This window comes from Gambusia affinis, linkage group LG03 (assembly GCF_019740435.1).
Source record: "Gambusia affinis linkage group LG03, SWU_Gaff_1.0, whole genome shotgun sequence".
Lineage (NCBI taxonomy): Eukaryota > Metazoa > Chordata > Actinopteri > Cyprinodontiformes > Poeciliidae > Gambusia > Gambusia affinis.
This window is the reverse complement of record NC_057870.1, coordinates 5,923,713-5,947,894: the sequence shown is the minus strand read 5'-3', so window position 1 is coordinate 5,947,894 and position 24,182 is coordinate 5,923,713. Positions and strand designations below refer to the sequence as shown.

General features: G+C 39.5%; 1 protein-coding gene across 1 annotated transcript in view; it reads left to right on the top strand.

The window, feature by feature from the left end:
* The first annotated feature begins 3,499 nt into the window (after window positions 1-3,499).
* The window catches only part of gnb1l (guanine nucleotide binding protein (G protein), beta polypeptide 1-like), a 37,477-nt gene continuing 16,794 nt past the window's right edge, over window positions 3,500-24,182 (top strand). Inside the window, exons 1-5 of the mRNA XM_044110934.1 lie at window positions 3,500-3,583; window positions 12,595-12,729; window positions 13,152-13,277; window positions 13,534-13,696; window positions 18,915-19,007. Of these exons, the coding sequence (XP_043966869.1) occupies window positions 12,620-12,729; window positions 13,152-13,277; window positions 13,534-13,696; window positions 18,915-19,007 (492 nt within the window). The 5' untranslated portion in view covers window positions 3,500-3,583; window positions 12,595-12,619. The remainder of the gene's footprint in view (window positions 3,584-12,594; window positions 12,730-13,151; window positions 13,278-13,533; window positions 13,697-18,914; window positions 19,008-24,182) is intronic.

Sequence of the window (24,182 nt, the reverse complement as noted above, 5' to 3'; positions counted from 1 at the left end):
TGCTGATAGTGGCATTAAAACTGCATTTCGCTCCACTCCTCAAAGTGATAACCAGGACGGTCACTCCTCGCCCTCCCTGACTTCTCTCTGTTCTCACCTGCAGAGATGCCCAAGAAAAACATGAGCCAGCAAGGCCTCGCTGTCACATGTGATGATACCGGCACGTACTTCTAGGCACCGTATCTTCTTCCTCTTCAGAGACAACTTAATGGATACTCATTCATGTGCTTACAACGTTCTAGTCTTGACTGATTTTAGCGTTAAGAAAAATACCTCGGTGTGTTTTTGGTGTAATGTGATAAAGGTTTGTACTGTTGTGGTACATCTATGAAATCACTCTGACAGGCAATAAAATATGAAGTACTGGGTCTACTTTAGACCATTGCTTACTTGTTTGGTGGCGTTACAGGTTAGTTTTTACCAAAGGGGTCCATTAAAGTGGCCCTCCTTTAATTATTATTCAATTCGCAGTGTGTTATGGACCAGTGCAACCGGGAGCTAAACCCACAACCTGATGCTGCCACCTACATACTTGTCAGGTTCTACTGGGCCTCACCTTGACTCCATAGTTACTCTGTAGGCCAGTTAGCTCCTGTCTGTTGATTTTGGAACAAACGTTTCTTTCTCAGTTGACATCTTTTCAGTCCAAGTTGGTGTTAAACTTCCTTATCCATTGACAGCAGCACTTCTGTTTAAGGGTACGCTTCAGCCTTGGTTATTGCTTTGTTGTTCCTGGTTTTTTATAAACGTGCGTCTGCTTACTGGTGAAATTGATACATCCATTTAATTTGTACTGTTGGATCTGCGTTTGTCAATAAGTGGTGAGTTCTTGGGTCTTTATGAACTTCACTGGACTTCACGATTTCTCCGGGAATACAATGAAATTAGAAATGTACAGTGTCCACAGCAACTTAAGTTTATTGGCAAAATCCAAAATGTTCAAGGAGCTAGCTAGATACAAAACAGAATGTAATTGTCAGGTGTGGTCTCAGGTATGCCTGCTGCAACATCAGGTGTGCTGAATAAATAACAATTCAAACAACTGGACAGTTGACAGTAACATCAATTCTTTTAGAAACATCAACTAAGAAAATTGTCAAAAGCATTCAGAGATACAAGGAAAATTATACAATAAGATGGCAAAGACCCTGGACGATTAGGTTGGAAGCATATTTTGTAGTTTTAAAGGAACAATGGCTTCACCACCTAAACATGGTAGACAGATGAAGTGTTCTGCCACTTTGAACACTTGCCAGAAAGCAGGTGTTCAAAATCTCTTGCCGCAGTAAATTGACTGTGACCACTCACCTCACCTAAACCACACAGACTTAACCTGCAACTTGTTTTCTTCCAGAATTGTCTGTGATTTAGCTCCATCTATCCAGTCCATTCCCAAATCTGTTGAAGAGGTGCATCCCTACAGTATCATCCAGCATGCGTTAATGTAGGGATGAAATGTTAATCTGCAGTGTTCGTTTTCTGCCATACATGTTTTTTTTGGGGGGGAACTAAGCTTACTGTGTCCTCAACATGTTATGTGGCAGTCAAGACTTTGGACGCCTTTCTTTCAAGAATAACTTTCATGTAGTCTTTTTCTTCTACTTCACATTGACACAATAAAATCCCAGAAAAATGTAAAAAAAAAAAACAAGATGTTAATTTTTTGTTGCTGTTGTTCGAATTTTAAGGTTTATTCGTGAGCTTTTCCAGAGACCTATACTTCTCTGTGATAAGAGAATAGCCTGGGGACAAAATGCCAACAGACTGGAGCCTCAGAGATCTCATCCGTTTCAATCCCACTGTGGTCTGCCGGTTGCCCAGCCTGACCCGCAGCCTTTCTAATTTGGTGATGAGCTGTAAAGTGACCTGCCTGCCCCGGGTTGCAACAGGAGTGGGATTCCAGGGGTGGGTGACACTGTAGAAGGCACACATATGCACACACACCCCTACACATACACACACCACCCTTGTCCTTCTCTCCTGGTCCTCCCTTGGACCCACAGGGAGACCAAGGCATCTGGTCTCAAGGGCACCCCGACATTATCCCTCTGCACCCATCCAACTTATGGGTAAGGTGAGAAGCCAGGAATAATTGATGATGATGTCAGCAGTGCTGTCTGTTTGGGCGGAGCAGGAGACACTTCCTCACCCCCCTGCAGAGGGCTTACTGTCCTGGCACTTCCATTAGTACTAATTGGTTTGAAGTCGGCCATTCCGCATTTTGTCATTGGGCGCGTACACGTTTTTGATCTAGTGAAAACATTTTAGTCCTCTGCTTCTTAGGCCTTTGCTGTTTAGTTTGACTGATTTTCTTTACTCTCAAACACTCTGCTTGCTTTTCTCTCTCCTGCTCAACCACCTGCACTCTTTATTGTTTCATTTTTTCGGGGGAGGTGAGGCAAGAGGGGAGTTCAGAGAGATTGACTGACTCTAATCCAAGTCCACAGAAGAGGTTTAAAGCACTCTAGTTTCAGCTAATCTTCCAGCTCGGGCCTAGCCGGGCATGAAAGTTGCTTTTTCCATGATAGGAATGGACAAATAAAGGTTTTTCCCAGCACTGCTATGAAAGAGGTCTGTGTGCTCTGTGGATTAGAGCCCAATGCTTTCTGTCTCTGTTTCACAATTAGACTGAAATGGATGATTCCTCAGTCTGTGTTTATTGCAAAAGCTTTTTATTAAAATTTTCTTTTGCAAGATTACAAAATTCTATATTTTGTTATATTACAAGAGCAGGTGTGAAAGCAGATCTTCTTAAAGAAAAATGTGACGTGTTACTTTGATGCATTCAGAATGAGCTAAAACCAACTTTCTCTTTTATTCTCCAGACCAGCAGCCATCAAAATGTCATCAGCCTTTAGATCTCAGTAGTGCTGATGAACAAAATTTCACATTTGTTTCTGTTTACTTTCCTTTTCCTAAGTCTTCTAAATGCTATGACCAGATGTCTCAATGGAAACTAATTTCAGAATGTAATTGATAAGTATGGAACAACCCGTCTGAAAGGTTTGAACCAGCCTCGAGCCTTTTGGAAAATGTCTCTAACAGATGTGCACATAAAGACTTGTGTTTTTGACAGATTCCCTCAGCAAAATAGTTTGAACTCAGTCACATTGGATTGAGAGCATCTGTGACCCTCAATTTTTCTGGTCTTGCCACGGTCGACTTTTCAATAAAATTTTGCTCAGTGCTTTAACTAGGCCATTATTGAACATTAATATTACTTGGGGGGAGGAGGCTGCAAAAGACTTAAGACTGAGGAGAGAATCACCTTTCAGCAGGACATCACCAGAGATTCAATATAATGGTAGTTACGTTAAAATAGTTTCAGGTATAGAGCTAAACCTAACAGAGAATCTGCGACTGTTCATAGAAGTCAAAGTATTATTCACGTAAGAGTGATGAGTGAGAGAGAAAAAGAGAGAGACGCGCGCGCCTGTGTTTGTCTGCTTTTGTGAAAGAGAGAGAGAGCGCGTGACGTTTCTGATCAGGCACTTACATGGGCAGCTCTCTCTAAAGGGAGGGGTCCTCCTTGAAATTCAGTTTCCCTGGCAACTCTTGACAGCACCGCGGTCTTCCAGACATGGTACTTATTTTCTAAACATTTAGTCGGTTGGGTTTCTTTTTTTTGCTCTCTAGACTGACAGTGAAAGCAGGCTGAGAACTGCCGCCATGTAGCTGTACTGTCTGTGCACTGTTTGTAGTTCTATCTATGGGTTGTTGCTCGTGTTTAGCTGCAGTTAGCAAGTTTGTTGCTCAGCTTCTCAGTCTTTTAACCATTAAGAAACTATTGTTTTGTGGATTTGTAAGCTGGTTAGGTTCAAAATTAGGTTAATCTTCCGGCTGGAAAATGTAATTGGACACCACTAGAGAAGATGGCATCCAGCTCCGTTCAAAGAACAGATTAGCATACGTTCATACTGCAATCAGTGGCCAACAGACCTAAACGTGGTCTTTACAAATAATGCACAGTATTGAGCTACTTTAAAAGCAGACAAATGTCCACGATTACTTGACAATCCTTATTTTAAATCCCAAGGTTTTTTTTTGTGGTTTTTTTTTAGCTTCATGGATGAGACAGACGTGTTCGAGATCTCCATTAGCTTTTCTATACATAAATCATTATTTGAGTACATTCTTGCAGAAAAGAAAAATTCCAATGTTGAGAAATATTTATTTTTAACAAAGTCATCATCTACAATCTGTGTTATTGATTCATTCAAAACAAATTTAAATGGAGCATTTGTAAAAATACTTTACTTTTAAAATTAATCTGAGTATTTAGGAACTTCTAGTTAGTAATCAACGACTTTCTGTTTCCTTGTGGTAAAAATAAAACCTGACACCGACGTCCCTGATCTTTTAATCCATGAATCCATCATCATTCCATGATGGTACAGTGACTCATAATTATGTTACCACAGTAAAACGGGAAAGTATGTCTAAAGCTTACTGTCAGTTGCATATCGTATGCACCTGGTATCTATCAGAACCATTAAAGATCATCAATCTGCCAACTGGCTCCTTGTGAGGCATTTCTGTCCTACCATCATAAATGTAAACATGTGGAGTTTTATGAACATTTTAAGTACTTTAATTGGAACACTTTGACTAAATTTGACATTGTAGGCAGAAAACACAACTGAAGGTTTTGTTGTGGAGACTGATGGAAAAGACAACTGCTTAGTGTGGCGGAGGATCTGTGATGCTGTTCTGTGTTTGGTCTTCCAAAGGCACCGTGAACATGCTAGAGTGTATGAAATCAATTACAGTACTTGAAATACCTTATGATTAAAAAAATAAATAAATAAATTAAGTATCTCATAAGATGAAGAAATGAAAGCAGAAAAGAGGACCCTGAGCTGTGGAGGATTGTTCAAAAACAGTAAAACACTCTCACTGAGTGCTGTCCTGTTGCCAAAATGGATTGTTACAAAGTATTAACAGCAAGGGATCCAATAATTGTACCACTGATGACGACTTTATTGAAAACACTTATTTCTCGGCATGGACTCTTGTTCACCACTGAATTAATATGCTTAGAATAAAAACAGGATATGTCAACATTTTTCAGCATTAAATTATTCTGCTCCAATACAAGATGAAGTTGTTTTAAGGCTTTTTAATCCAGTTTCAACTGGAGTGTAGTGAGAGTGCACTACTTTGACAGGTGTATTAAATATTACAAGGTTGATCTCTGGAAGATCTCCACTATGTACTAATAGTTAAACTCTGCCAAAAAGTAATTGTTCTTAGTTTGGTGTGCACCAACTTGCTCATACCTCCCTAAACATGACTGGCAGCAGAACTTGTGAGGGGTGTCATGTTTGACATCCTGTAACTCCTGTTTTTTTGTTTTGTTTTGTTTTTTTTCCTGCTCTTAATCTCTAGTTGCATTATTGGGATTACAGCACAATAAGCCCTTCCTTGTTCTCATGTGTTAGCTGTATTCACAGCCAAATCCACCCCATATCCAGAAGATCAATCCCACCCAAAAAAAAAAAAATGCGTGGTGATGTACGATGACACTTGAGCTGTCAACCCTCTTGTGTCCCTTTGTGCTGTAGTGCCCAGGTAGATGACCTCACGGAGGAAATGGCTGATAATGCAAACAGATAAGGCTCCTGGTACCTGTTGACCACAGTCAGAACCTCCTAAATCAGGTCTTCCTGACACGCCGCTCCATCTGCGACTGCCTCCGCGACACCCACAAGGCATTGAGCCCTTATCTGCCGTGGCCCCTGCTTAGCATTCACGCCATTCATGCGAACAATGCTACCGCTTCCCGCTCATTGGATCTGTGACTGACAGTGGGTGTTGGTGCACTTGTGTCTGACTTCAGCCTCTATCTGACACCGGGCTGTTTGTCCAGTCTTGATACCCCCACCAAGACACAATAAAGGGCGTGCCGCTTCCCTTGCTGTTTTTTTCCAACTGGACCTCAGTAATGGAGCTTGCTCTCTATTTGGGACATTGGCTTCCTCCTCTGGAGGACTTGCATTAGACGGGGGAGGGTCAGGACAGAAGGGCTGACTAATGGTGAGTTCACCACCTTCTGACCAGCCCGCGAGGTAAAACTGCCATTACATTCAGACAGTAAAATGCATGAAAGTAACAGACAAGGGTTCTGAATAGATGAGGTACGATGGGTTAGCCAAAGATTAGGGCGCGCATTGAGATTGATCAATGATTTAAAGCGGGGGTGTCCAAACATTTTGTCACATGGGCCAAAATCAACAAGTCAAAAGAACTTGTAAGAAAGAAAGTAAAAACATTTGGAAAGATTTAAATAAAATTAAACAATTAAATTTGTTTGATTTTGTGGGGTTTTTTTGTTTGTTTTTTTTTTGTAGAAATGTAACGTAATTAATTGTACATCCAAAACTTAAAATGAAAAGAAATTTCTTCTTTTGGGCTTGATTGAACAAATTTATTCTGTCATAAGAAAAAGATTTTAGTCACTTTCTTTCAAAATGCTTGCTATATTTCACCAAGTTGTATAAATTACATCAAATCTGACCTGCATACAGCAACTTTTCAGTAAAAGTCTATATAGACATGGTTCTACTTATAAAAAAGATTGGTTATAAAAAACAAATACTCTGTGTTGTATTTAACTTTGGTCATCCCTGATTTAAAGTAATCTAGATCCAGTCTACTGTATTGAAAGGGTTCCTGGTTCAAATTAGGAGTGGCCATTTATCGCGTCTTTTCTCATTTATTATGATGTATTTCTTATAAAAAATTTTTATTTATTGTCGTCACCATAAGTTCCAATTAATGCTATTTAAAATTCCCTAAAACCACCAATATAGTGGGGATTGTTAGTTTTAGTATTTTCTCCACTGTTTGTTCAATGAGAGTATCAATAAAAATCAATAAAATATGATTACATGCAATTAGTGTGAACAGTTTAGTGATTAAAAATTACATACATTTTTGTGACTGGCATCCTAAAGAACCGTGTTATACATGGGTGTGTTTTCCAAAAGCAGCATTTGTGTTTGTCAGGCTTTGACCGGTGTGTCATAGTAACAAGTAATAAATAGTTGGTTTGTTTTTGCTATGATAATACCACAAAGCCCCGTAATAAAACTTTTAACTCCATATCGCCTAACCCTAGTTCCAATAAATAACATCTTCCTATGGAAGGTTGCTTACTATTGTTTGGTTTTATTCATATTTTTGAAAGTTGACCGACCCAACCAGGGTCAGTCAGAAGAAGTGGAAATAATGTGTTGCAAGAATTCTTCAGAAAATAATATGCAATTGAATCAAATTATGTGGTAGATTTAAATAGCTTTAAGGTTAACTTACAAAAACTGCCCCAAGTGGGGCAAGAAATTAGTGTTTTGATTGGTTAAGCGGTGAATTGAGCGGCTGCTACTTTGTGCTTCATACAGACATCGAAACATCCAGTCGCTTTCTCTGGCGTCTCTGTGAAATTACTTTACTTTGTCTGAGAAATCGTAGCAGTTTTGAGACCGTAACGTTTTACCGTTGGCCGAGCCACGCCTCACTGGAACTTCTTCGCCAGGTGTCGGTTTTGGGTTTTCATCGTTCGGCTCACGTCTCATGCTCGACTGGTTCGATATCGGAGCTCGCATCTCCGGATCCTCCGTATCGGCTCCCGTGAAGCGGGCCCATTACAAAGCTCCTATAATACACCCTTGTGATCGGCATGCCCCTCCCTTCCTGCTCGCTCTTATTTATGAATGGCACATCTTATTTTTGACAAAGAGGGCAACTCAGGTGGGGAGCTGCTGCTGGGATCACATGATACTCTGTACAGAGCGAGGAATGTGGACAGGCATCCCTCCTTCACCTCTAAACTTTGATGCAGAATATTATAACGAATACGCCTGACACACGCTGCGATGAAGATGGGGAGAGGGGGGCTTTGCTGCAGTCATGGGGGCATGAGGGGGCACAGATAGTGACTGTTTGATCTGGAGGTCGCCATCCCCCTCGATGGTGTTGAGAGATCCTTGGCGGACGAGGCTGGCTCTTATTTAATAACATGAAGGGGAAGCAGACCTTTCTCTCATAATTAGGCCTAATTACCTGGTAGGTGTGGACAGACAGCCCAAGAAGAGACAAACTGCCTTTATCCACAGTCTTAGAGTCAGATTACCCCCAAACTGTCTTATCTGTTTGGAGGCCAGCAGGAGCCTTGGTACTCTTCTTCTTGCTGGCTCCTGTATATTAACCAGTCAACCTGATTTATTACGGCCTGGTCTGTGGCACCCGGGTTTAATAATGCATCTTCATTACTCTTCTCTGTAAGTCGGAGAACCTTTTCCAGGATGTAAACCGGGCGACGCGTAGTTCTGCTGACGTGTTTTTCCTCTGTAAACGGTTGCAGAACGCGTGTGAGAAGGATCCAGTCGGCTGTTTGTAAAAAGTCCAGTCTTCCTCAGCCGAACTGGGAAGCAAAACACGCGCAGTTATGGGATTTCAACAGAAAGAGCTTGACAAATGTCGGCCGGACTGTTTGCTCGGCCACCTCCGTCTTTTGGCGAGCAAGGCTCTAAGAGTCTGTTTGAGTGACATCTCGCTGGTGGTTTGTTTGTTTGCAGTATCTGTGTCTCTTTTCTCAAGCCGCCTGCGTGTTTGTGTTTGGGTTTGTGGGCGACCCACTCGCAGCCACAACAACAGGAGCCATTGTTGGAGGCAGTTTCAGGGACTGGAAATGGCTGATGCCTGGGAAAAAAAACAAAAAGACTGGCAGCACTCCCAGGAGAAGCTTATGGTTTGGGGGATAAAGTGGCAAATGTACTTATATGTTGCTTTGGTTCTAATAGTATCTTGGTAAAAATGAGGTAAAGGTTCACCCAAGTAAAGGTTAAAAAAAACTATTAGTTGAAAAAGCTACTCAAGCCCAGATTGATTGAACTGCCTGATTTATCTTTAGAAATTATGTAATCACAGACATATGAAATATTGTGCAAATACTGGAACTTCTGAATAGTAAAGTGGAAAATAAATGACGAAGAAATAAATGACGTATTTACCAGACAACCAATTAAGGAACAAAAAACATACATTCCCAAACCTGAGCTTTTCATAATGTGAACCTTTTGCACTCATCAACTGGATAATCTAACCCGTCCAATTTTCTTTTTTTTTCTTTTTTTTTGCTCTGATCAGTGATTGGCAGGTTTAGTACTGAGAAACTGTATAATTTTTTTCCTTATCCAGTGAATGCATTAAGACAAAAAACATTCATTTTCTGGCTATAAATACACTGACCAACATCAAGTTCTTTGATTTTATTAAACCTTTTTTAGTTTAATAAAAAAATAGAAGGATATGTTTTGCAACATAAATGAAGATGCACAATTTTTTTTTCTATTATTTTCAAAACGTCTTTCTCTGTCAGTGAACCTGCAGCACATTTTTTTTATCCTTAAAATTAAAAATAAAATCAGAATTGGTCCAAATCTCAATCGGCAAGTTAGAAAAAAAAAAAGAAAAACAAGCAAAAAATATTTAAGTAAACCTGAAATTGGTGTTGGCTTGGAATAGCCTGATTTGTTCTTCTGATAATTTGTACATCATCAAATCTCTCTTTTTTTTTTTACTTGCTTCTACAAATCTTTGAAAGCAGCGAAACAAAACTAAACAACAGAAATACATTGTTATTTGGTCGTGTTGCTAATAGGAGTTAGTTAGTTTGGTCACTGAGCAAATTAAGGAACAAATCCGACTGGATTTTAAATCTGAGAGTTGAACACAGTTATCTGGGCTTCCAGCTTCTGAATTAGAAGGCAGTTTTTCTGCTAGTTTTAATTGTGTAAACTGTTTAATTTTCTCCCAAGTCTGCCACCGAGGAGCCAGTTCATTTGCTCCTTGCTCCTGGCCTGGGAAGTTTTTCCTTTTTTTTGACTGACAGCTGGTTATGACACATGGCAGCTTTGGGGTTTTTTAGACAATGAGAGGAGCCAGTTTTCTGTTGTTGTTTCTCTGACTCAGGGCTTCATCAGGCTTGCTGCAAGAGGACAATAAGATATGCTTAATCCACCTGTTATCAGGATGAGCCTCCTGCTCAGGAATGCAGCCTTACCTACCTTTTACTGGAGGAACGGCTTAACTAACCCTTACCCTAACAAAAACTCAAAGATTTGCTTTTCTTTTTTACCTTCCCTTTTATATACAACACCAAAACTAAGTTATTGGTTTCTTTGTAGATGCATATAAATACAAGCAGTGTCCTGATCAGGTTTTTCCAGACTTATCTTAGTTTTGGAGTTTTCTTGGAAGCCTTATTCCAATTTCGGGAAATTGCACTTCTTGTCTTTCTAAGATGTTGTTTTAATTCAATTATTTCATGTAACAAACTTTGACCTTGAAATGAAACATGCTGGTTCTTTGACTGAGAAGGGACCTAAAGTGGCTGACACAGTTAGTCAAAGACACCTCTGTTTGGTGTTGTGTTTATATACTGGAAAAAAGTTTGATTTTTCAGTTTTGATTACTTTAACAATTATTCATCAACAGGGATGAATAAAGGCCAGAAAAGTCTGGAATGTAAAATGTTTCCCTATAGGTTTACTATCCTGATTTTTAAATAAAAGATTATCTGGACTTATTGTGTGCATTGTGTGATGGATGGATAGATGGATTGTCTAAATGGATTTTTGCCTTGAAAATTGTGTAGGATTCCTGGCTATTTGCAAAACTGTCAAATTCTGATCACTGATTGATTTCATTGGTAAATCCTAATATCTCAAGCAGTCATAATTTGTTGTGTTACTTTTGGATTTCTAGAAATAAAAAAATTGAAGTTTGCATTCAATTTAAGTTCATTCAACTACAGGAATACTTTATTCATCCCAAAGAGAAACTCAATATTGTTGTCGTAACTCGTATCTTTAGGGACATTGTGGATGGTGATGCTGTGGGCAGAAAGGAACTTCAGTAGCAGTCAGTCTTGCAACAAATCTGAAAAGGACTCTGACTGAAGACTGTTACTGAATGAAAGTGTAATGACTATCACGACATTCTGACAACTCAATATTTGGATAGCGGAGACGATATTCCACAATAAAAGATCCTGGATGTCACCATCATTTGTTGGCAAGAACTTCTAACCCACCTCACTTGCTTTAGCTTCTCGTTTTTTTAATTTTTTTAATCTGTGTTTGACTAGATAGTTGGGCAGAGAGATGTTGGAGTCAGATATCTGATGTTTGCCCAGTGTGAAGAGATTTTGATCGATAGAAGAGAGTTTGAACTTCTTCCTTTCTCTGCTTACATCCATGGAGCCTCCTGTTCAAGACTTCAGGGGTTTTCAGTCGTTGTAGTTCAGGTATCACTTAAGTTGTTTGGATGCTAGTCAGATGCTCCCAGTTGTAAAAACATCACAGTGTTGCCACGGTTGCGCATCATAACACATGTCCAAAATGAAGAATAAAAATACTTTCTGCTGTCCATTATCCAAAACCAGAAGGAAGAAAATTGTCCAAACGTGCAACGCCTCAACGGCTCCCCGAAAAATATGAACAAAAGGCGACAAAAAGAACAAATCAGAACTAATGTAAGAGAACTGTTTACCCGTTCTTGTGGTGCTGGCATACCAACTATGTCCTTGTGTGACTGCTGTCCATTGAGCTTAATTAGGCGGGCTTGTCGGAGGTCTGTGTCTCTCTGCTTCGCAGGTTGACATGGACAATTTAACCACTAACCTCCTGAAATGAGCTGCTTCTGAATGCCTCAGGCTCCAGTTTCAGTGTCTGCTGATTGCAGGGGGCTACGATGAGTAAAAGTAAACCAGGAAGGCAGATTGTAGAGGAGCTGCTTTTTACCTGCCAAGCACACTTGAATGCTACATTAAGTTTATGATTTCACATTGTTTCTCGTATTTCAAAAAGTTCAGGAAAACTTCCAGATTTACTGTAGCTGTTCCTGTGCTGACTCACAACGTCAAAGAGTTCATTCAGTTGTGATCAGATGCAATATACGCTCAAGGAATGCAACCTTTAAAATCCGTGCAACACCTGTTTGTTTTTTTTACAGGTTTTTGTAAAAACATCAGATTTAACCAAGAATCACTAAGAGTTCCTCACATGAGAAAATATCCGAGTTTCATATAGGAAAGTCGTTTCCTCCCAGCGTGTCTGTGGTTGATTCGGTTTCCTCACCTGCCCAGCCAACAACCGACATGAAAGTCTGAGATGTTACCTTTGCCTCTGGGACAACGGCTGTTAATCGGGAGAGGAATGACGAACCCCAATCTCTTGTGTGTTTACTGTAATTAAAGTGTCACGACTTTTGATTTATGATGAGTTGAGTAAGAGAGTTGTTATCACATGAAATCATAAAAAAAGGTAGGAGGGTGGTTGTACTTACAGAGAAAATAGGAAATGAAGACGCTGAGTTCTGTGTTAAACCCAAAGCTTGAAGGCAAAAGGGAGCTAATCTCAGATTGGCTCTGTTCGAGGTTTGTGCAACAACAAAGTCATAGCTGTTTGTTGACTTGGCTGATCTCAACATTCATCGCTTTGTTAGAGGGCTTTGCAGAAGTTGCAGAAGCACAGTTTTTATCAGTCACCAAGGCATGTTTTAAATGGAGTCCAATGTAATTTTATCTTTCAGTGTTTGGCCTGCACTTGATTGGTCGATGTCTCGTCCAGCTCCATGTCCCATTTATACTTTAAGAGGGGCCGGCGCTCCTCTTAACTCCCTCCACTTCAGATGCTCCGGAGGTGACAGCCCCCTGCTGTTTTCTGGGTGAGTCAACGAGGGCTGAAACGATTAGTCTGATTAATCGTAATGAATCTCGATGAATCGATTATTGAGATAATTGTCAACTAATTCAGGAATCCAATCATTAGGTGGAGTATTCAGACACTGGCAAAGGTAATTTGCTGAAAGAGCAACATATTAAGAATTTCAATTAAAGAACTATTAGATCTATATGTATTTTGCATTTAAGAAAAAAAAAAACTTATCTTATAACTTATGGGTGGAGCTGTGAGTTGAGTAATGTTAAAAAATGTACCTGTCGAACTTTATTTGACGGGTTGTGAATAAGACACCGTCATAAACATGACATAACACCTGTCATGAACATGAGTAAGTCACAGATACTGCAATTTTTACATTTGCAGTAGAGACTTTGTAAATAACCAAGTGTTTGCACGATTTTGCAGGTCTACAAAAGGCGCCGTCCACATCTGGAACCTGGAGAGTCGGAGGGCAGAGCGGGTTCTAGACGGTCATGGTGGTAATTCAGTCATCTGGGTCAGCACACTGCGGACAGGAGATACTCTCATTAGGCAAGTCTCAAGATGTGCTCCTATTGGTTGGTCTGCAGACACCTGCTGCTGGACCCACCTGCAAAACTTTACTTATGTTTTCTCCTATTGCTTAACAACATTGGGATTAAAGGATTCATTTAGTAAAGCATAGACTACTGTCAATACATGCTTTTAAATCTCAGAGTGACAATTTAAGCTGACTATATATTTGTGTATGGATCTCAATAAGTACAGCTTGTGTCCCTTTTTCTTCTTCTCTCTGTAAATGGAGCAGTCAGGGACGTGACATGCGGGTCTGCCTGTGGGATCTGACAGAAGGCCGCATCGAGGCGGTGGACTCTGTGTGGACGGGCAGTGTTGGATTCTGTCAGTGCTCTGTGCTGGAAACGAGCCCGTCCAGCTACCTGCTGGCCTTTGCTGGCCCGCAAACCGAAGAGGTGAGAGGTCAGGCACAAAGGGTATTTCTAAAAGTCGAGGTGGTTAAGTCTACCGCCTTGACTTTACAACTTTGCTAGCTAGCCAGCTCGCTAATTTTTTTTTCATCTGTAATGAGTGAGAGCAAATTTATCGGCAGTTGGCTGGACAACTTTTGGATTTTCCACTGGTTCATGTCTGTTGCCAACCCAAAGGCTACATGCATTCTCTTCAATACTTGTTTAATAAGCAGTGCACTAGTGCAAAGGAATTGTCAACTATCAAAGATGTTTCAGTATCTTTGTTGATACTAAAATCTAATTTATTTATTTTTGGCTTTTAGTCAATAATTTGTTAATGGATAACTGTATCTCTAAGCAAGAGCTGCTTTCTTATTTCTGAATCCACTCAAGGATTGCGAGCGAGTTTGTCAAGACTTGACATGATACATAAAATCTGCAGCCAAGAACCGTCAAACAGTAACAGTAATCAGCATGACATCATTAGAAAAACAGCAGGGAAGAGCATGAACCTGATACCAAACACAGTATCATTAATCTGGAGCTTTTATAAATGGATTTGTAGCGCTGTTTTCCTTGATCGGACTGGTTACATCACAATCAACTTTAAAGACAAATGTCGATCTACTCTTTTTGAATTGGTTGTAAATTTTATCTAATCTGCGTCTGATAGTTTATAGTTGATTTGCCTTAAGTTGTGTATCAATGTGTGAAAATATCTTTAATCTTAAGCTCTTTGAGTTGTAAGTACTTTTAGAAAGCGCTACATGTATTCAGTCCTTTCATCATTTTTACACCGACATAAAACATTTATAACTCTTCATAACTTTTGAAAAGAAATAATACAATGTTAAAATTAAATGTAAAAATTATAAAGGCAATGCCAGTAGTGCAACAATATGAAACTGAACACATTTCAAAAGTGTAAAACGTTTGATTATCTAAAGGTATGTCACGTTGAGATTTGGCCTGTTTTACCTCAACTTTATGTGTGTGTGTATGTAATGTGCAACAGTTTTACTGTAATTACGATGTTAAATACTTCAGTCCATGTACTTCCTTCTGACTCTCTTTTTTTTGTCAATTAGACAAATATTAGATCTGACTGGATTACGTCTCAGTCAGTATTTTTATTAGATTTCTTAAAACCGAACAAAACTGTCAAGTATTTCATCATACTTCTTCTCGTTCGGGAGTTGATTTTATTTAGTTCTTTTGCACGAAGGAACAATTTTTTTTATTGAAAACTATTGTAATTTTTTTTGTTTTTTTTTGTCTGTTTTGGTCAACTGGCTGTCAACCAAAACAGAAACTGCAGTTACAAAAACTGATGCCTAAGCCTAAATGCAATTTTACACAACTGGTTTCATGGTTTCACAAGTCAAAGAAAACCCAATTCGGTCATAGTAAAAGACGAAACGTCATGCATGGTGGTGGTAGCATCATCCTGGGGGTCTGTTTCACGTCAAGTCCGGTGTGAATGAAATACTAAAGGAGAACATCTACCTCTGAAATTTTTAATTTTCCTCATATTGGACGAGCTAATAGACTTCTAGAGTTACCTGGACTTCAACCCTATTGAAAATATATGAACAGTGAACTTTAAATGAACCCCTCCAATCCATATAAGTTCTTAAACATCCAACCAGAATCACGCCAGAAGCTTGTTGATTGCTACCAAATGTGTGTGGCTTCTCTGCGATTTACTAAGGGATTGTTATCTAAATAGATTCTCGCCAACACTGTAAATCTCATATTTTAAGCCAGAAACTGTCAAACAGTAATCAGAATGTTTTCCTTATTAAACCTCTGTGGAAGAATTTAATCTGGACCGGGAGCTAAATATCGGTTGGTTGCGGTCGCAGCTGGTGACTTTCTTTTTTATTGAATCCTCTTGTCTAAAGCACCTAATAGCCCTCAGCGATCCTTCAAAAGTAAGCTAAATGGTGAGTTTCAGACGGTAACTAATGACGAAATCCGTTTTGATTGATGAAGTAATCCAGGCGTCTGCTTTAGACGTTGAATCCACAGGGAGAAAAAAAGAAAAAAAAAAGAAAAAAGTTAACTTGGAATGAGATCACACTTCTGTCCGTCTCGTAGTTAATTCACGACGCCCGCGAGCTTGTACGGTTTTTGTGTGGAGCCACTGTCTGAGAGGTGAGACTGGATGGGGAGAAGGCAGCCAAAAGCTCATTCAGCCATCTTTTATTGCCTCCAGATTCATGTTACGCGCAACTTGAAAGGGCCGGGGACGGTCACCTGATCCGGTCAGACGTGCCTCCGCTAACCCCCGGGTCCAGCATGCCCGGCCAGCGGGGCGCCTATGACTCCCAGCACCTCAATAATGCCATTGTCCCAACAGACACAGACAGAGGCACACCTATGTAGCCATTAAAGGCAGACCAAAACGGACTGCAGCCCTCCATTTTTTTTTTTTCCTCGTCATTTGGCATCTCCACCCCATTCCACAGACATAACGGGCCAAGACAGATGCTTATCATGCATGTGCAAGTAAAACACCCTCATTAACGAATTTCTGCAGAAACAATGCACAGGCTCATGCCAATAAGCACGCACAATGGCGTGATTTACCACATGCAAAAAAAAAAAAAACAGGTCAGTATTTTGATATATGACAAGAAAGCAGACAAAACAAAAAGTTCCTACTGAGGTTTTTTTTTTTCCCCCCCTCTATTTACTGCTCACATTGACATTCCTGCCAGCAGCAGATAGCTGTTGTGGCAGAACCATTAATTAATAGCGTGGGCGTTTTATTTATGGGGCAGTTCGATGCCACACAAGAACAGAGATCACCTGAGGCACAGAGGAGCCTTAAAAGCTCCCTTTGTCAGGCACGCAGAGGTAAACATGGAGGACAGATGTGGCCTAGTGATAAAATACAGATCACTCCCTTAAAGGGCTGTTTAACGTGAGGCCTAATGACGATGAATATGTGAATCATCGGCCGGGAGTAAGCCGGAGGAGTTCGTTTTGCCCCTAATGAGGGTACACACGGGCACACTTTATCACTCCATCGTTTTTAGTAAAGTTGATTCCAACGTGTGCAGGGAAAACAGGGCTCATGTGGCCGGGTAAGGCTGTAGCTGGATGCATCATAGACAGCTGTGTGCTAGCTGGTGGTGGAATGATCTGCGGAAGTCTAAAAAAACAACAACAAAAAAACAACCAAAAAACAATAATTATAGTGACATGATTCTGGTTGCAGCTGCGATGTTTGAAATCATCAGGCAGGTTATAACTTGCAGCTTGTAAACAGATATTGCACTCGCAAGTGTGCTTCCTCCAAATATGCAGCCTTCTTCCAGTCGCGAAGACAGATTCATTGAGATAAATATACAAAAATAATTTGAATTTAATTAGGCTAAATACAGTGCAAATAAAAGGTTTTTATTACCCATGAGCCTTTTCATATTTTGCCACACCACAAACTTCAAAGTAATGTATTCGAAATGTATGCGATAGACTAACACACAATTTAGTTTAAGTGTGAAGCAGAGGAAAGGTGCATTTTTTTTCTAATTTATTTATTTATTTATTGTCTTATATCACGCGCGCTAAGATATTTGCACTAGAAGCTAGACCAAAAATATTTGGTAAGATTTAGTTTTTGCAGTGTGATTATGATTATTAATGAAGTTCACCACAAATCTAGGCTTTTATCCAGCACACATACAGGGCATACTTCCAATGATTCTTCATTGCTACAGTTCACCGCAGTGCTGCAAGCAGAGTGACTTGTTTATTAGTAATTAAGAAATTCAAATAGTTCAAAAAAAATTTTGGGGGACAAATAGAATTTGTTCAAACGTCTAATTAATGGCCTGGAGTTTGTTTCTTTTTTATATTTTTTTTCATACTCAGGTTTTTTTGTCTCTGCAGAAACTATAGGAAGGTGTAACAAATGAGGCCAACAGGTCCAGTTTCAGATATTATTTATTTTAACACCCTTTATGTTCAATATGAATCAAGCTCAGAACAGCCAAAAAAATAAACAATTAAATAAGGCTTTTTAGCTATTTTTAAAAAAATACGTGACTCCAACACCGAAGTCCCAGTCGGTGTTTGCCACAAGCCTTGTAGGGAACACAGAAAACAAGTGGAAGATGGAGCTCTTGTCAAATGTTTTGACCTACACTCGGATTGCAATGTGTGGCAGAAAACACATTAGTGTCATGGTGGAGGCAGCATCATGAAATGACCCGGTCAAAAGTCTCATCTGCAGCTAGGCTTGAAATTTGCTTCTCCTAGACACTCTCTGTCCACCAAAGCATGAACAAAAATATCAGTGGAATTGCAGTGAACGTTGGTCAACATATGACTCAGGGTTGCTGAACACAACTTCACACCACAGGCATCAACCCATACATCTTTAACCTTCTGTGTCACAATTATTCGCCACTTTGTGTTGTTCTAGCTCCCTAACATGCAATGAAATACATGCGTGTTTATGTTTTTAACCTGAAAAAATGTGAAAAAGTTTACACTCTGTACTGTGCAGGTTAAAAAGACTTCGCTGGATGCAACAATTTGGTTTAGACTGAAGTAATTAAAGGACGGGTGTTGTGTATTTTCTCATTACATAACACAACCAAGAAACTATGTCACCTTCAGTTATTATAAAAATGCTATATATATATATATATATATATATATATATATATATATATATATATCTCAAACAGAAATTAAAAGAAATTTTAATTTGCAGTTTGATGCCTTGAAACTGGCCTCTGTTTCTTTAAGAAGCTCCTACTTTTTCTCAACAATCCTTCTCCATTATCCTGTTTACGACCGTTGTGAGGAGTGTTGGACTGAGAAGAAGTTTGCATGGTAATCTCAGCAGTTCCACCAGGTGTTTGCTAATTGCTGCCGCCGCTAATCTGGAGGCGCTTGACTGGAGAATGCACCTCCGAGGTGGAGCTCTGTGGTGATAAATAGTGCTTTGCAGGCGTTTAAGCACCCTGGAATGGTTGTCCTGGGAGATTCAAGGATTTCTCCAACATGCATGAAAGAATCAAAGAAACACTCCAAGTGTGTTTCTGATGAGGGATTAACATTGTAAAATAAAGCCAAAAAAAAAAAAATCTATTTTACATAACACCAGTTCTTTAAAAATCCAGAGTCACAAAATGAAATGGGCCTTACAGCTTTAGCACAGAGGCATGAATCCCAACTGAAACGTTTAATCTGTTCTCCACAGATCAAGATTATCGAGATGCCCAGTAAGAACCCGGTCTGCACACTGACACCAGACACGAAGCTGGGAATGGTCATGTGCGTACAACTGTGGAAGGTAAGTTAGCTCTGGTGCCATCACACCTTTTCTCTCCTGGTTGTTTAAATCCATATTGAAAATGCTTTCTTTCCATTGCTCCAAATCACACAACTAGCTGCAGTAACGGACAAATCAACAACAACAACAAAAATAAAAATCGCACACGCAGGAGACACAGTCTGATTTACGGCTCAACGACTCGTCCCGGGCCATTTTTCCATGCACTGCTTCTCAACTGGCAGCCAGCCTCAACACTGTAATTAGAGCGTTTGGAAAGGCCGTGGGTTCACATCCATATATCAGCCTGCAGCTGTATATCCAATCTGATCTGAGCAAAACGTCTTTGTTTTGTTTTGTTTTGTTTTGTGGACACCGTCAACCCTTTTTATTTTCCTCTCATTAATGTGATCCTATGATTATTTCCACGGTTAATATTGGCCTTTTTTCCCTTTTTCTTTTTTTTTTCTTGAGGCAGTTTTTGGACCGTGGTTAGAGACTCCCTGTTTTTGAGTGCGTTTTATGAGCTTGTTAAAGTTTACAGGCAACAGGAATGAAAACCTTGCTTATTGTGTTTAAAACTACGGCCAGGCAGGCTTCCGGGAGGCCTGCGCCTTTTCAATCCGAGCGCTGTTAAAATAATTTTTTTTTAAACAGACACACACAAACAGGTGACGATCTGTTTCAGAGCGTGTCGACGAGTTTGTTTCCAAAACCCTCTTTGTTTTGCTTTGATTCTGCTTGCTGTGCCTACTTTTCATCTTCTGATTTATGAACCGGTGTTGCCTCCGCGCTGAGTGCCAAGAAACCAAATGATCAATTATAGGATTATAAATGATATAATATCAATGTAATACAGCACAGGCAGCTGCCTGACTTCAAAGCTAAACAGGCTCAGGTGACTGTAAATCATTTTATGGGGATTCCTTAAGAGACAAACGCTTACTGCTACACTTATTTAGTGGGAAACATACTTTTATGATTGTGTACAGATCCTTCCTTCTCTGTCTAACTCACTCGTTTAATAAGTCAAAAGAAAGAAACATCTCTCCACATCAAATATTCCTTTAGCCCACAACGCTGGAGGCAGTGGTCCCGCCCACAGTGACCTCTTCTCTCCGTCACTCCTCTCATCATTCACCTCTCACCATTTAATATTGATGGTCCTTCTTATTTCTAAAAACAGACTCGCCAGTAGATTTACTGAACTCCACAAAACAGCAGCAGCATTAAACAACATTATTCTGTTTCACTTTATTACTTTATTCTCTTAAAATAAGTCCGGCTTTAGTGCTGGAGATGCAAAATCTGGCAAAAATCTTCACAATCCTTGAACTTTCTTCACCTTTTGTAACTTTATAACCGTAAACGTGATCAGCAGTGTAGTATAAAATTTTATCGTTTTGGGTTTTTCTTTTTGTCAAAGAATATTATATTAGGAGTAGTAATATGATACTGCTGCATAATTGTGCACTAAATGCTGAAGGAAAATGTGTTTTTTTTCCCATTTTCAAGATTTGCAAAGCAAAAATCTAAAAAGTGAGCATTTTATTGTATTTTAGCCCCTCCCACCTGCCATGGGAAATACTTTAATAAATCAAATCTCGCAGCAATTTCTATAATATTAAGTATTTGCTCACATCCACCCACATCCAGACACTTACATTTATGACTGTTTGTTTGCAAGACAATTTAGATCAATCACATTGGATGCAGATTACATGTCAAGTCTTTCCAGAGATTCCCAATTAGATTTAGATTGGACTTTGATTAGGACATTCCAATACAAGACTATGCTTTGATCTAGGGCTACACTGACAGGTTGGCCCCGATTTCCTTAATTTTGGGAAATCAGCAATCGGCCGGTAATTATATGAAAAACCGATATCCAGCAAAAGGCCTTTGAAAACGCCTGTTGCTCTGCTGTGGGACAGGACGGACAGACAGACAGACAGACAGACGGACAGACAGACAGATCCTCCCACCACATCTGCCAGTCCGTGGTCAACAGTAGTCTCGCCTTAGCAATTTTTAAAAATTGTTTCTCAGACAAAAAAATTGTTATTGGCAGGTCAGGATTTTTGAAGATCAATGATCAGTATGTAAACCATACGTGGAGGCAAAATGCAGCACCCATGTACATCAATTACTCTCACTGCTATTAATTTACTTTACCTAAAAACTCAATTAGACTCATTAAAGTCTACAAAATGTGAAAGAACTGCAGGGAATGGACTCTTTCTTAAAAATCGAGGCGTATACTGTTTTATTCCTCCCCATCTGATCGGCTTTGATGGAGCGAACAATCGAAAGTGGCTCCACATGTGGCTTTGACTCGCGCGAGGACGCCGGACCCTGGCCGCGGGGACGGCGGTGATGTACGACGTGCGAGGCTTCTGATGTGAGCGGAGGCTGGCTGGGAAAGAGGAAATGTTCCTTTACAGATATCCATCACTCTGCGCTCATCACCTCGCTGCCTGGTGGCCATCACATGGTGGCGGGAGCTGAACGACGACCACAGGAAGCGATTGGTTCCTTATGTGGAAGCAGCTCCCGCCCGAGGCCTGCGCCGCGACATCAACAACTCAGGCTTGTTCATGGGTTAAAGTGAACTAGGTTTTCACTGGGAACTAAAAGGAGAAAGATAAATACATTTGTAGTTTTCCTTAGACAAAATAAGAAATAACACAATTACCTTCATATTAGCATATTTTTCAGGTAGGTTTTCTTGAGTGCCTTTCTGCAGCCAACCTTTTTATCGCTTTAAAATTTAAAAAATGTTAATGTTTATCAGAACGAAACTCCTTACAAATTATCTTTCATCCAGCTATCCTTTTCCTAGGTGATCAAGTCTTTAAAATTTGATCATTACTGAGATCTCTTACCTTACCTCATATGTTTTATTTGATTTACATCAAGATTTATCATTTCTTTTTCTATTTTTTTTGTGGTTTTATTCATTTGTACTTTTTAAATCCTGTGAGGTTTAAATAAATAGCCTATCAGAAGTCCCAACAGAGCTGGAGAAGTACAAAATACCTACTGTAATGTTAAATGTTACTATTTACTACCGTAAATGATTATTTGGAGATGTTTTGTTTTTCTTTCTTTCAAATTATGAACCATAAAAGAACTCCACTGCACAGTAAAGAGATTAGTGCAAAAACATAGAAAACAGTAGTTGGCTACAGTATAAGTAAACAAAAAAAGAAATTATTTAGTGACAAAGGTATACATTTATAAGCTGTCTTGTGGTCAAATTTCACAGTTGCATAAAGACATTTCAGATGTTTTCTCCTTTTAAGGTGGATGTTGCTCTATAATATGTACTTCATAAGCAGATAGTCAAAGTCACACATTTATTCAGTGTGCAAAAACATGCCAATGTCACAGTAAAGTCTAAGCTCCACTAAAGTTTTATAAAAAGCTCTGTGGCACAAAATATACTGTTTGTTCATTCAATTAACTGAAGGATACGATTGTCTTCTCAGAGCCATTAAGCAGGGTTAAATGAGAGGGGAAAAAAAGAGGCAACAGGAATTAAAATAAGTTAATATATAAAGGATTCCTTTCCTGCTAAAACGATTAAAATAGAACCAGAACCAAATACTGTCAGGGGAGAGAACAGCGTCTTTCTCTAGCATTGTGAGGTGTGTGTGTGTGTGTAACAATATTGGAGTAATCAGAGGTTTTGAGAGGAGTTCAGGTCCTCAAGTGAAGAATTTGAAATCTCCCAGAGATTAGCTGCTTCAAAATATTTTAAAAAAGTACTTTCTTTTTTTTGTTGGGAACGATTCATTAAAACAGTTCTCGAACAGATTTTCAAGATCCAGCTCCCTTCAAACAGCTGTGAATCCCGTCTATTCACATCACGTAGCAACCTGAATTTACAACGGTAACCAGCCATGACTGGTTTAAAATTGCTCAAAATCCAAATCATTGAACAGGAAGAAAATGGAATTAGATACATTACTTTAAGTGACTTTAATAGTTAGAAGTTAGCAACTACTAATTGTAAACATTTTTAAAGTGTCCTACCCAGCACTGGCAGAGACAGAAAAGCTATGAAAGATCAAAATGATCTCGTTGTATGAAGATATAAGTCAACGGAAGAGAGAAGGCAAACTTCCATTGCTCTATTCTGTGCAGTCAAGACGATCTTTAGTAATTGAACAAAATGTATAAAAAACCCTAAACTGCAACATTAGAAGAACTGGATGTCCTTTCAAAAATAATAATAATAATAATAAAAACTAAATGGAGGTTGGTCAATGAGGCCTCCAAGAGCCTGACATCAACCCCTGAAAGAGCTGCAGGAATTTCTCAGATGGTGGATGTGTTCAACATGCGTCAGTAATATCCCGTGTTCTCCATATCTCTGGTGTAAGGGCTGCAAAACAGAATCTTTCACTTCCAAGACGGAAACATGGAAACATGAAAACATGGACAAAGTGAAGATCAGTCCCGAACAGTAGCCTGTTTTTTATCCCAAAAATGTCGAAGTGTCTATCTAAAAAGTGAACAAGAAGATTTGTTTTATGTCTTAGCATCACTTTGAGTGACAGGATATGCCAAAAGAACAAGCATTAATTAAGCCAAAACTGTACAAAATATATATACATTTTGCCCTTAAGATAAAAACGTGGCACAGCTTTAGCTTCGCTCAGCTCAAATTCACTGACGTTATGCTGTCATTGCGGATTATGAAGTATTTTTTTAAAGAATTTTTCTTATTTCAAAGATGAACTGTTGTATTTGTTCATTTGTATTTGGTAATATATAATTAAAAAGACTTAAGTGGTCAAATGAAAAATCTGTAGAATGTGCCAATTTTTCTTAACCTATTAACCATCCCTATAATACTTCAAATATTGCCACTGAGTCTGCTGGTTTTTAAAAGAAACCAGCAGTTTCTTACATCTGGAGTTGTAATCCAATTTCATTTTAACCAATGAAACCCTGGGTAAAATCTGCACCACTTCGGTCGCCCCGGCACGCTGCTGTTCTAGGAAAGGCGGCTCCTTCCTCTGGTCCGTCTTCTCTTCTTCTTTGCAGCTGTTCTCCTGTGATGAATCTCCACCCAGTGCCCCAGCCCCACTCCAGCAGAGAGAGCCCTCTTGTAGAAAGGCCTGTGGAGGATATAATGAATTAGGTGTCTACCCAGGGTTCCCCGACCTCCGACCCATGACATCATCA